At 45.2% G+C, this 14,387-nt stretch overlaps 1 protein-coding gene across 5 annotated transcripts in view; it reads left to right on the top strand.

Annotated features, from left to right (window-relative positions):
* The window catches only part of LOC144762305 (exportin-5-like), a 2,106,094-nt gene that overhangs the window by 414,956 nt on the left and 1,676,751 nt on the right, over positions 1 to 14,387 (top strand). For all 5 annotated transcript variants that reach the window (XM_078647454.1, XM_078647456.1, XM_078647455.1 and 2 more), the window contains exon 9: positions 13,677 to 13,776. In XM_078647454.1, the coding sequence (XP_078503580.1) occupies positions 13,677 to 13,776 (100 nt within the window). The remainder of the gene's footprint in view (positions 1 to 13,676; positions 13,777 to 14,387) is intronic.

Consider the following 14,387-nt stretch of genomic DNA (forward strand, 5'->3'; position numbering starts at 1 on the left):
TTTTTTTCTTGATGCGTTCGTCCCTAATGGCTTCTCTTCCATACTCCTTTGTACTTGCAGCTCTTTCAATCGCTGTATTACTCTTGGTTGGCTGCCAGCAAACATTGACCATTTCACCTCTGATATCTTGTTTGCTTTGACTCCGTGTCTGCTCATCCCTGTGTCCTTTTAACTTTACCTCTAATGAAATCCTCAACTTCTGTTGATCTCTCCACCCTAGCATGTTGATACCATCTTCCATTATGTATATCGTACACCTCATATTGTTTCCTTTATTAACTTCGTCCATGACTTTGTGCTTTGCACGCGTGGGTTCGAATCCCATCCTCGTCGCCATAAATGTAGTAATACATCACTACTAGATGCGGGTACAAATCTTACGTTTATTAGATAAAGATATAACAGGTGCTCCCAGCTTGGCGGCTTCAAATATCATCAACGTTCTAACCCGCACTCCAGGATGTAGCGCGGATCATACCAAGGGAGCAGAGAAAGAAGGGGGGGGGGGAAAGAGGGTAAGGAGAAGAGGATAAGATTACAACAACTAACTCTGCTGACAGACGCGGCCAAAGTAGGAAAGAACTCGCTGTTTTTATGTTTTATAGATTACAGCTCAGCCTTCGACCATGTGGACCGGGGCAAACTATGGCATAAGCTTGAAAAATGGGGGATACCACAACCCCTCCTGAAGCAGCTGATCTTATTTCACACCAATACCAGGGTCAAGATTAAGCTGGGAGACGGGACGCACCTCTCTAGGCGAATCAACACCTTCAAAGGCCTGAAACAAGGGTGCGTCCTAGCCCCTACTTTGTTTAATCTTTTCCTCACAGACCTACCAGGTGAATTCGACAGCATCAAATCGCACGCCCCACGGTTGGGAGTCATCATGCTGTCCAATCTCCTCTATGCTGATGACCTGGTCCTAATTAGTCGTACTCCGATCGGCCTCCAGAACCTTCTAAACACTACCAGCTCATTTCACTTCGCAACGGACTCACTATCAACTTAAAGAAAACAAGAACCATGGCTGTGAACTACAAGAAGGCCAGGAAAAATAGCTGGTACCTGGACAGACACAAACTGGACCATGTAACGTGCTATATGTACCTGGGGGTCTTAGTAGACAGCAGAGGTTCGTTTAAACCCCAATTAGAGACGCTGCAACGAAAAGGCACCATGAGTTATCTTGCGATGAATCCTCTGAAGAAAATACTGCTAGACTGTACACTTGACCCGTTTCTACAAGTACTGAGAGCTCGCCTTCAACTGACGCTGACATATGGGAGTGAATCAATTCTCGGAAAAGACGCACTGACCCTCGACAAAGTGATCAGTAAAACCTACAGATCCATCTTTCAGCTACCCAGCTATGTATCTCCTGCCCAAATCCGCCTGAGTTCGGGGCTCAAAAACAGACAGTGGAAAGAAGGGGCAGCTTTATAAAATGCTGGCATAAGATTAGAAACGCAGAGCAAGGCACCTTAAATGCCCACCTTTGGATTGAGTTGCAGCGACGAGAACGATCACCTGCAAGAAAGTATCTGACGGAATCACTAGAAAGACTCGAACTGACTGACCTCTGGGACAACCCAGTAGATCATAAAAACTTCAAAAAGTTAGTAACGAAAGTGACAAAAATAATATCGCTATTAGAAGATAAGGAAACTCTAGCAAAAAGGGCTCACGGATGGACAGTCCTAAACGACTACAAAACATTAAAGCCTCAAGCGTACCTGGACCACGGACTCAAACAGAAGATCAAAGAAAAATTTCTAAAGCTGCGACTCGGTATACTACCAATTCTCCCTCATCTGGCCCCTTGGAAAAGGAATCGGGAAGATCAATCTTGCCGCCTCTGCGGAGCAGGACCTGAAGATCTAATTCACATAATATGTATCTGCCCAGGCTTAACGGACATAAGGAGATCCTTACTACATGCAATATGGAATCAGAAGGGCACTAGATCCTGCAGACAGGCCGTCAAATTATGTTTCAATCCGCAGGAGACCCAACTAAACTGCTGATTTACAAAATTCCTTGACGCAGTGACGGAGAGAATCAAGGAAACACAAAACGAGGAAACTGAGCAACAGAAAGACAGTGCCTTTGAGCATTATTTTGGGTCCGTAGCTCATATGAACAATAACAAAAAGTAAACCGTTAACATGAACTTCACATAATTTTTACTTTTGATAACTAATTTTTATCTTTGACATATATCTCTTTTAAAGCTGTGTATTTTAAATTGTGAGTTTTAATTCACTGGAATAAAATGTACCTTACCTTACCTTACTGTGCAACTTATTGTGTATTAACTGTGTGACTTGTATTGTATTTGTACCTCTGACCTCATAAAGAGTGCAGAGGGGTTGTGTTTAGATTAAATACATATATATTTGATATATACCTTGTGTGGTGTCCTTTCATTTGGTATTCAGGGGATTATATATGGTAAAACAACTTGCAGACTGCTGGTCCATGCTAGCACTAGGATAGCTTTCTATAAGGTTGACTTTACAACCATCATCAATAAGGGTTGATTAGACTGGTGCAAGATACCCACTAGAACTAGTGGACGTCATATGCCAGGCTAACTTGCACAGATCATCTAAAATTCCGAAAACAATTGAAAACAATACTGTTTAAAAATGAAATTTAGTGTCCTTCCACATTTATTTCTTGGTGTTCTACAGGTGTCAAAGCGCAGAGATACTCCAATGAGAGTCGATTCGAGCGCTATACAAACCAACAAATAAATAAATAACTTCTCACTGCTGGGTATAAATCACTTAGAACCCAGCAGGTAGATTTTACTCCCTTTTTTTACGACACCGCAATAGCTTGGTTGGGAGACAGACAAAGAGAATTCCTCTTAGCACACCATGAAGATGACGAAATTGTCTCTGCCATAATGCAACTGCAATCAGGGAAAGCCCGGGCCCGGATGGCCTATCGGCCAAATTTTATACACTACTCTGCCATTTGCTTATCCCAGTCTCACGACACGTATTTGAGGAGGCCAGGGAAACAGGCATATTACCCCCACTATGCGAGAGGCGTGCATAATTTCCCTGTCTAAGTCAGGCAAACCGCCATCGAAATGTTATTCCTACAGGCCCCTGTCATTGATTTACGTGGGTGCCAAAATTCCGGCTAAACTAATTGCCAATCGCATCAGTCCTCTCATGACTGCTCTGGTACTCCCTGATCAGTCTGAATTTTTACCCAGCAGAGGCACGTCCCACAACTTACGTACTCTGTTCGCAATCCTTCAGGACATGGACCCTAGCGTGAATGCTACAGCAATATTTCTCGACTCTACGAAGGTGTTCACTACCTTGCCTTCTTTTTGCAGTGCATGGGATTCCCCGCACCGTTCCTGGCCTGGATACATCTATTGTATACTGTTCTGCGGGCGAGAGTCCTGATAAATTGAGTTCAATCCTCCCCTTCTCTATCAGCAGGGGCACGCCTCAGGGCTGTCCCTTAGCACCACTTCTCTTTGCTATAGCGATTGAATCACTGGCCATAAAGGTCCAACAACATTTCTGAGAGCACGCGTTGATTTACCCAGAGAGGCAAATTTTAATCTCTCTTTACACCAAGGATATTACGCTGTACCTCCGCAATCCATAAGAAAGCCTCCACCCCATCCTTAGATTACTCATCATCTTTGGCACCTTTTAGGTGTAAATGTCAATTGGGGAAAATCCCAGATATTCCCCCTTCCGGACGCGACCAAGCGGTTTGAGCCTGATTACCCTCTCGCATGGTGTGCCGATACATTAACATACCTTACCTGTCTCCCATGAGGGATAGAGGAGGAGGAGGTGACGTTAAGGGAATTAGAGAAGCTGGAGGACCAAGAAGGGGTGTCGGCTGCCTTGACAACTGGTTTCGGTGCCCCAGTCTTTGGCTCGACGCCCTTGATCAGCCTTACCACTAGGCAATACGCTCCTCGTCCAGTCTGCACCGTCCCGGTACCCCAATCTCATCTCGTCCCCCCTATTCCTTTCTGCTACTCCCTTTTTTAGTCGACCCCTCCGACAACCTCCCCCCCCCAGCTAACTTTCCTTATGCTCCCCTCATTCCTCCCTCTCCCCCTCTTCTTTACCCCCTCCTCCCCTCACCTCTTGCCCCGATTTCTTCACAATCCCATTGCATCTCTTTCTTTCCCCCCACTCCGCTAGCAATGCTGTGCTGCCCCCTTTACCCCCTGGTACCTCTTTCCATCTCCCCCCATCAGGCTCAGCAGAACCATTTCCTGTCGTCAACTTCCCCTTCTCCCAACCCCCCCCCCACTCTACCAGATACCAGCTCCCTCACAGCCACCTCTCCTAGCCAACAGGACCTCTCCAACCACCTCCCCTTTTTTCCTCAACCTCCTACACTCCTATGACACCACACAGTCCTCCTCTCTCCCTCCTCCCCTCCGTCTTGTTCCGCACCCATCCCCCCTAAACATGTCCTTAATTCCTTTCCTTCGTGCAACGCCATCAAAGACAACTCCCCTTCTCCTCTGATACTCTGATACTCCAACCCCCGCTCTCAACCTCCCCCTTTCCCCACCTATGAACCCTATACCTCAACTCTCCTCCTGTCCTCCCACCTCTCCCTGCCTCCCACCACCTTTACCACCCCCTCCCTTTGCCATCGAGACACCCAACCATCCGTGTTCTGCCCTACTCTCTCTCGAAAATAAGCTATGCTCTCTCATCACCTCCATCTCCCAGATTGTAGCTTCCATTTCACTTTTAAGCTCTAAGATTTCAACTTTCCCATTCTCATCAACTCCTCTGGAAAACTCTCACCGTCCCACGAGATGCACCTCGCCCCCTCACACCATTTTAGCCAAGCATAACCTGTCGTCTGCAAACATCGCTCACTCACACAAGCCTTTGAACGTCACCCTTCTTCAACCAGCATCTCCGAGTAACCCAATTACCTACTCTATTCCAACCATCTCCTCTGTCAGAACCAAGCATCCACCTAGACACTCCCGTGCACCCCCATATAGGTATAATATCCCTATCACCCTTCTTTGCCCCCATCACCAAAACAGTCTCGACAGAACTGCGCTGCCTGCTCCACAACTGCAGATCTGCAATAAAACACAAACTCGAAATCTCTGATACCATCACCCTTCACAATATTGACCTGCTCTTCCTAACAGAGACCTGGTTCAACGATACCTCTCAATCCATTTTTGATCTCCTCCTACCCACTGGCTACTCTATTTTCAGGAATGACAGACCTATCAAAGTTGGGGGAGGTGTTGCAGTCATCTTTAGAAACTCCCTTCAACTCAAGGCTTTTCCCATCAGCGCATTCCGCACTTTTGAATGTCTATCTCTTGAGCTTCAACTACACCACCGCTCACCCCTTAGATTCCATGTCATATACCGCCCACCTGGCAGTGGCCCTTCATTTATGGAGGAACTCACTGACTTCATCAGCGACCAATACTCACAAAGTGACAATCAGACCTTCGTGGGTGACTTCAATCTCCACTGGGGCTCCCTGCAAGACTCTTCCGCGAACTTGCTGGCCTCCTTCCTCTCTACAAACGATCTTACCCATCACTGCACAGAATCAACACACTCTAAGGGCTCAATCCTGGACCTTGTTATTTCTAAAGCAGGCATGCTTTCTATCGCTACCCCTATTCACGTAGACTGGTCTGACCACCTCCTCATTCCATTCTCTCTTCTCCTAGCACACTCTAGTACTCTTGGCCAACCTAAGAGGGCTACCTCCTGGTTCCGTGACGCTAAAAATATTGACACTGTTTCCCTCTGTGAATCAGCTTTGCTGTCACTTCCAAGGCTAGACCCCAACCTAGATGTTGATGATCTCACCTCACAATGCCTCTCAGTCCTTGCAGTCGAAATCAATAGCGTCGCTCCTCTCCAAAGCAAAAAGAAAAGGCCCATTCCCTCAGCACCCTGGTTCAGCAAATCCCTATATGAAGAAAGGAAGCACCTAAGACTCCTGGAGAAACAATGGAGGCAAGCACCCTCCACTGATAATTTGGCCACGCTTCGTTCAGCAAGATCCGTGTACCACAAGCACATCTTCCTTGGGAAAGCAGCACACTTCAGAACCCTCCTTGACTCAGCCAAAAATAGACCCCAAAAAATATATGATCTCATCAAGAACTCTATCTACTCTCCCCCAACCTCCAAATTGGAGGATTCTACAAAGAAAGCTGCTGATTTCGCTGTATTCTTTGACGAAAAAGTGAAATCACTTGTGGTTCAGGTCGCTCATCCTACCCCTCCAGAGGAGCGCAAATCACTAGCCATCTGGCAGAACTTCGACCCCATCTCTGAAGATGTCCTCCTAAAATGCATCCTCGAAACAAAGCCCTCCAACAACTTGCTCGACCCCATCCCCAGTGCCATTGCCATTGACTTCTATACCCTTTCTCTTCGATATTGGACCACTCTGGTCAACCTCTCCCTCTGTCAAGGCTCCCTTCCTGTTCCCTTCAAAACTGGGCAGGTCACCCCTCTGCTTAATAAACCCACTGCGGATGCGAATGACCTCAACAACTTCCGCCCCATCACTAACCTACCCTTTCTTGCGAAGATCACAGAAAGATGTGTTGCGAAACAACTCTCTCGTCATATCAAGGACAATGATCTTCTTGACAATTTTCAGTCCGGCTTCATCCAAAACTGCAGCACTGAAACTGCCCTGTTGCAAGTGATTGATGACGCGCTGCGAATACTAGACTCAGGGGGGGTCTTGTCTTCTAATTCTCCTTGACCTTTCGGCAGCCTTTGACACTGTCAACCACAACACCCTCCTCAACACCCTTCAACAGAGAATGGGCATGGAGGGCACTGTGCTTAAATGGTTTGCTTCTTTCCTTTCTGATAGATCCCAAATGATCAAAATAGCGGACAGTCTTTCACCTCCTTTGGCGGTGGGTCAAGGTGTTCCCCAAGGCTCTATTCTTGCACCCACATTGTTCAATCTCTATTTGGAACCTCTGGGAAATCTCCTTAGTAAATCTGGGGTCAACTATCACCTCTACGCTGACGACACTCAAATCTACCTCAAGGTTGCCTCCACTCACGATCTCTCTGTCCTAAGCTCTACCCTCGACTCCATTCATAACTGGATGTCAACACATCAACTGATTCTGAACCCCCTCCAAAAATGAATTCCTCCTCCTCTCCTCCTCACTTTCTCCTCCCCCGGTGCAATCATGGATGGACCAGATGAATCTGCTGAACAATAAACCTATCATTGTCGACAGCGCAAAATCCCTTGGTGTCATACTCGACACAAAACTCAATCTACTCTCCCACATTAATTCAATTGCAAAGTCTGCCCGATACCAACTGCGCCTTCTTTGGGGGATTCGTCGCTTCTTCCCGGTGCATGACCTTAAAACCCTGGTCCAGACTGGACTACTGCAATTCTCTTCTGACTGGCCTCCCCAAATCCCACCTATCCCCCCTTAAGTCTGTTCTACATTCAGCAGCTCGTTTCATTTACGGTGCCAAAAGAAGCAACCACATCACTCCCATGCTATCCACCCTCCGCTGGCTTCCCATCGAGGCTTGAGCTATCTACAAGACTGCCTGCATCACCCACAAAGCCTTGCACTCCTCCTCTCCGCGCTACCTGGCGAATAAACTGAAACTCTCTGGAGGCTCTAGACCATCATGAAATGCGGAAAATCTACTGCTTGAACCTCCCACTTTCACGAAGGAGAGATCGATGGCCCAATCCTTTTCAGGCAGCGCAGTGAGAATCTGGAACTCACTTCCGCCTCAGCTCCGGACCACCACCTCCTCCAAGGCCTTCAAAACTGACCTCAAAGTTCTCCTTCTTCAACGACATTTCCAAATGTAATCCATGCCCTCTCCATTATCTGAAGGAAGCCGTTCAATTACTGAAAAATCTACTTTACATGACTATGGAAGTGTCTTCCCAGTGTGTTCTTGTGGTTTGAGAGTCTGTCTTTTATTGCAGTATTATCCTTCTACCTGTGTCTGGGACTCGTGTGTAACATGCACCCGTCACTTTCTCTTGCAACACACTGTTTTCTACCTCTCACATTTGTTTGTTCGATACCTGCACAAGTGCCACCAGTGCCTACGTAACGTTTGTTCTTGTGCTTGAGTGTCCTCAATATATTGCAGTATTATACCTCTATGTTTATTTTTTACGCTTTTGTAACCTGCACACGTCACTTTTTCCTCCTGCAATGCACCGTTTGCTACCTCTTGTATTTTGTTGGCTCACGATTGTCACTTTTGTAATGCACCGTTTGCTACCTCTTGTATTTTGTTGGCTCACGATTGTCATTTTTGCGTCATTTAATGTAACGTTTGCTTTTGTGTTTTGTTCACTTGTAATGTTCTCATGTATCAGTTCTGTTCCTATTGTGAAGCGCTCTGACACCTTCGGGTAAAGTCCGCGCTATATGAAAATGCATAAATAAGTAAATAAATAAATAAATAAACCCTCACACACCCCCTCACCCTCACACACCCCCTCAACCCCCACACACCCCCTCAATCCCCTCAACCTCACACCCCCTCACCCTCAAACGCCCTCACACACCCTCACCAGCATAGCATAGCATAACAAAACATAGCATAGCATAACACAACATAGCATAGCATAACAAAACATAGGATAGCAAAACATAGCATAACAAGACAAAACATAGCATAGCAAAACACAACAAAGCATAGCAGAACAAAACGCAACACAACATAGCATAGCATAACAAAACACAACAAAACATAGCATAACAAAACACGACAAAACAGCATAACAAAACAAAGGATAGGATAGCAAAACTAAACATAGCATAGCATAACAAAACAAGCATAGGATAGCAAAACACAACAACACATAGCATAACAAAACATAGCATAGCATAACAAAACACAGCATAGCGTAGCATTACAAAGCTTAGCATAGCATAACAAAGCATAGCATAACAAAACTTAGCATAGCATAACAAAGCATAGCATAGCAAAACACAACAAAACATAGTGTAGCATAACAAAACACAACAAAGCATAGGAGAGCAAAACACAACACATAGCATAACAAAACATAGCAAAACATATCAAAACGTAGCATAGCGTAAAACACAACAAAACAGCATAGCAAAACAAAACATATAATAGCATAGCAAAACATAGCACACCAAACACAACAAAACAGAGCATAGTATAACAAAACATAGCATAGCAAAACAAAGCATAGCATAATAAAACACAAAACAAAGCATAGCATAACAAAAATATATCATAGCATAATCAAGCATAGCAAAACATAGCATAGCATAACAAAACACAGCATAGCATAACAAATCCAAGCATAGGATAGCAAAACATAGCATAGCATAACAAAACATAGGATAGCAAAACAAAACATAACATAGCATACAGCATCACTCCACACCACAACAGCATCACTCAGGGGCACCCCAGCATAACTATGCGCTACCACAGCATCACTGAATGCCACAGCATCACTTGTTTTACCTGTCTCCTGCCCAAGATCAGGAAGCATGCATACCGTACCGGCACCTCCTCACCACTTCTTGTCAGCCAATAGCAACCCCCATGCCCAGCATACACAGAGAACTACACTGCTATGGCACAGCACTACCAACTGCCTGCCTTCCTGCCCCTACACTGTTACCCCGCGGTGCAGCCACAGGACAGTGGCTACATTGCCCGTGTCTGCCCCGCAACACATTGTTCCTGCCATGGAGGTTTCCCACAGCCCGGTGCAGTTAATAAGTACAGGGACCCAAAGATGTGTGGCATCACAGAATAAGAACGGACGTGGTACAGGTAGGCTTTTTTAAATTTATTTATTCGTTTTCACTTTTATGTAGCGCAAACTTTACCCGCAGGTATCAGAGCGCTTTAAATCAGCATGCTTATAACAAGCAAGACTGTACTCTATATTACTGGCAACTTTGCTTAGCATAAGCAACAGCTAACAATTCACAAACAATGTTTATATACCAATTGCAAATAAAAAAAAAATGTATGCAAAGCATTGTCATTTACAATGCCAGTAACTCAAACTTTAATGCTGCGAGACCTATTGCATTGTAAATGCTTGTTGAACGAGCAGATAAAATTCTTTGAATGAGAATTTGACCTTCTAGATCTGGAAAGTCGCTGCTAACCTCAGACCTGGCAGTGAGTGCCGCACTCCTCAGTCTCACAACTGCTCGTAAGACGGGGCAGATGATGTCATATCGATGTGCTGGGAGTAGAGCCGCACTTCACATCCAAACCTTCTGGGTTTCTTCAAAACTCCAGAGACAGATTTTAAATGATGCTCTTTATACATATTCGATTTCTGTGTTATTTACTCACCCTCTCCTTTGCTTGTTGTATTTTGCAAAACAAAATTATGTATTGACTTTCCGTAATGTAAATGAATGCGAAACAGCACCCAATGTACTGCTAAACGTCGCCTTCGGCATGGCCACGATCGTTCCATGGTGTTTTAACTCGCTCACCAGCTGGTCTCGGCGGAATCACGATGGTTTCAACAGGTTCAAACACTCCTGGCTTTTTGCTTCCACACTGGCATGGTGGCTGATGCCGTCTTAGTCTCTGAGGTCGGGTCTGAAGTGCTCGTCACAGTGGACACTAGGAGTGCATGCATCGGAAGACTATGAACACAACAGCAGTAATACTCCTAGGCATTCACTCACTTTGCTCAAACTCACCGCTACACACCTTCAGTGCACTTAATGAGTATCCATGGTGCTGATATCGTTACTCACACTCTTGTCCAGAAATCACCTGCCCACAATATCTCAAAGTGCTATGTCTCATCCCTGAGACTCTTTCCCAGTTCACACCATTCTCAAAATAAACAACCATTTGCAATGCAATCGGTCTCACATTTTTTAAAGTTAGAGATATTGGTGGTGTTCCCTACATAAACAAGAAAAAATATTTGTATTTTTTGAGAAGATTGGCAGCTTTCCGTCCATTGGGCAAGGTATATACATGAGATGCCAACATTTACTGCGCTAAAGTGCTTCAATTAATGCGATGGGAATGCACTTTTAGTTTGTCTTATCCCAATATATAAAATGAAATCCTGTAACTTCTTTCACTTTAAAGCAGATTCCTAAGTATGCTGTGTACAAAATATTTATTATTTCAATCCGGTTGAAATTGAACCCGTGAATGTCCATGAGCAGTGTGTATTTGGGCAACTATGTTCGAGCAGCCTCTGCTGTTTTCGAAGACCCAGGAAGTGGAGTCCGGCAGATGGGAGCAAGACTACGGGAGCGCTTTGCTACTTGGAGTGAACCAGGCTGAGGCTTCTAGGCTTCAGATTGTGCAGAATGCTGCTGCACGTGCCATTGTGGGCCTTCCGAGGCGGTGTTCTGTTTCCACTGTTCTGACTTCCCTTCATTGGCTTCCGGTCAGACAGAGAATCAAATTTAAGGCTCTCTGTCTGACATTTAAGATTCTGAAGCTTTCCTCCCCTCCTGCCCTTGCGGGCCTTATTGCTCCGTATCTGCCCACACGTTCCCTCAGGTCTGAATCTCACCACCTGGCGATTAAGCCTAGGTTCAGACTGAGTAGGATGGGAGGGCGCTCCTTTCGCGTTCTGGCAGTTGACCTATGGAATTCTCTCCCTGTACACATCCGTGCCCTGGATAGTCTTATTCTTTTCAGGCGCGCTATTAAAACCCACCTGTTCGCTTCTGGCAATTGATCTCCTCTTTCCCCGGCTCTGATCTGTTGTGTTGTGGTATCTGGACAGGCGCCAGGACGCCCCTTCGCTGGGGCAGCTGTGCGCCGAATAAAAGTTATTAACATAACATAACATAACATAACTGGGAAGTAATCATGTTCTCTGCATCTCTGTTGATTGAGCCTGAATGCCACGGTAGCTGAGCATTCAGTGCTGAATGGTAGCTGCATTGTAGGAGAAATTATATCTAGGGCAAAGCGGCAGTAGCAATACAAATATGACACAGGTAAAAGAGGCATGTACAATAGAATGGAATGCCCTGTAGTACGGGAACTCTTTGGCATGCGATAACAAAATGTAAATGCAACCCGATCCAACTATTGTAAATCTGACCCTACCGATAATATTTTCCAACCGTTGCCACATCACGGCCTTTATTGTGCCTTGCGCATAGACCTGTGGAGCAGTTGCGGCCCGTGCAGGTAAGAGTGGTGGGCCCGATTTGGTAGCAGGGGGAAATTCAACAGAAGACCACAAGGGAAAATTAAAAACATGATTAACTTTCCCTCGTGGTCGTATGACGAATTCTCTCCCCCCCCCCTACCCCCCCCCCTTCCCCCACTTGGCCCCACTGCTCTTACCTTCACGGGCCGCGGCTGCTGGGCAGGGGGCTGATTGCACTATATATGGCATTTCCCCTTCGCGAATGGCATTGTGAAGCCGCCTCATACTGCGTCCGATTAGGCTGAGAAGAGCCCGTAATGGTGCTAATTTGCCCCACCTCCATGCCCCAGCCCACGAGTCTCTGACACAGGAAACTGAGCAACATCGAAAGACTCTGACGAATGATTCTCCTTATTTTCTACGTTGTGTGGCGTGCTCAAGAAATGCACTTAGCCTCCTCTGTGGAACCGATTTTTTTATCCCCACCAAAAAGGAGAAATGGGTTTCAGTGGGAGGCCTTTTGACAGAGCCATCACATGAGCAGCAGGTGTGGTGGGCTGCTAGCCGGAGAATCAGGGAGTCGAGAGAAAAGAAAGCCAGGACAGGCTGAGCCAGTCTGGAGGAGGTAGTGAACGAGAGAAAAAACAGTCCAGGCCCAGGAAGAGGGGATAAGGAGGCCTCGGCAAGCCAGCCTAACTCCGGCCAAGGCTGAGCCTTTATATGAGAGAATGATGAAAGGAGCACAGTTGGACTGGAACAGTTAAATACAACAACCAAAAACAAAATAAAAAAGTTGCGGGATAGCGTGGCCTGCCTGCCACAGAAGAAAGGCATTAAAGAAAATAGTGCTTGGAGGCTATAAGTAAAACGTCCTTAGTGGCAACACATATAAAAGGGGGTGTCCTCATGGGCGGCTACATGTAAAGAAAAGCCGGTACTAAGGAGGGACTACTAAACCTATTGACCAATGAAAAACCACCATTGACAAAGGACAGTGACAGGAGCCAATTAAAAAGATGGGCGGAATGTGGGCTAAGCTTCATGCCCTTATCCTGAATACAGCAGGTCTGGAAGAGATAGCTCAAGCACTGCCTACGGAAGACCTAAAAACGATGGCGGGGGCACTGCTCGCTTGATCCATTTCTCCTTAGTTAACATTCCGATGACAGCTGGAAATGGTGTCTCTATGGGTTCGCTTATCTTGAGTCCATGAACGGGAGGAAGGAGGGACATAGTGAGATTGGGAGTGAAGATGTATATGAATCTTTTATAGTTTTCCTAGGAGTAAAGCACTTTCTCACTGATCAGCGGGATGTATGTGATGGGTCATGATATGTGTAGTTATGAAACCATTGAAAATAGTTAAAACTGAATTTACCTGTTGAATGTTTGATTTTAAGTACCTACATATTGGGTTCACATACTGTATAGCCATTCTACTAATTCCTAACTCTTGATGATTTTTTGCTACTGTAGTCTTACAATATCTTTTCTCTTTCCTTTCCCTTTAGATTGGCTGCCGGGGAAGTTCTGACAGACCAGCGTTATTTCTTCATGAAAATAAGATGCGAGCTGTTATCCGTTTTGGGCGAGCAGCTCTGCCAAGTGATGGTAGTTCTCATCTTTGATTATTTTTGTTAATTCATGTTGTGATATTCCAGTGTGCCGAACCATCATTCAAGTTCAGAATCTGGTTAAGTTCTGAAGGTTTAGAGTTCAGGTTTCCCTGAAAGGGCCAGTCAACCCACACATGAAGGATTCTAGTATTATGAGGATGCCTCTATGTGTCAATTGTAAGGTTGTGATACTTGTCCTTAGTTCGCACCTAACAATATGTTTATGTACCCACTGCATTTTGGTGGATGTTTTTTCATCTTTATGTCAAAGATCCCATGATTCTTTTCTAGGTCAAGCTTCATTATAGTCCTAGGCACTGAATTGTCCTGCCAGTACCTGGGATCCATGAGCAGTTTTTTACTAAATAGAAATAACAATGGATATAATCATGTTTTTTAGAAAGAAAATGAAGCAGCTGTTGAAAGGCTTTATTTGCCAATTTTTGGCTATTTAGTTTTTAGTTTAAAAAAAGAAACTACTTTTAAATAGAAATATAACCACTAGAAATAACAGTGACTACAAAACTGTAAAACAACCCAGTTTAAAAAAGAAAAAGACAGGTGAAAGGAAATGGACAGAATATACCCCTACTGGCTGAAGCCTGA

The sequence above is a fragment of the Lissotriton helveticus genome, chromosome 6 (genome assembly GCF_964261635.1).
Source record: "Lissotriton helveticus chromosome 6, aLisHel1.1, whole genome shotgun sequence".
NCBI lineage: Eukaryota > Metazoa > Chordata > Amphibia > Caudata > Salamandridae > Lissotriton > Lissotriton helveticus.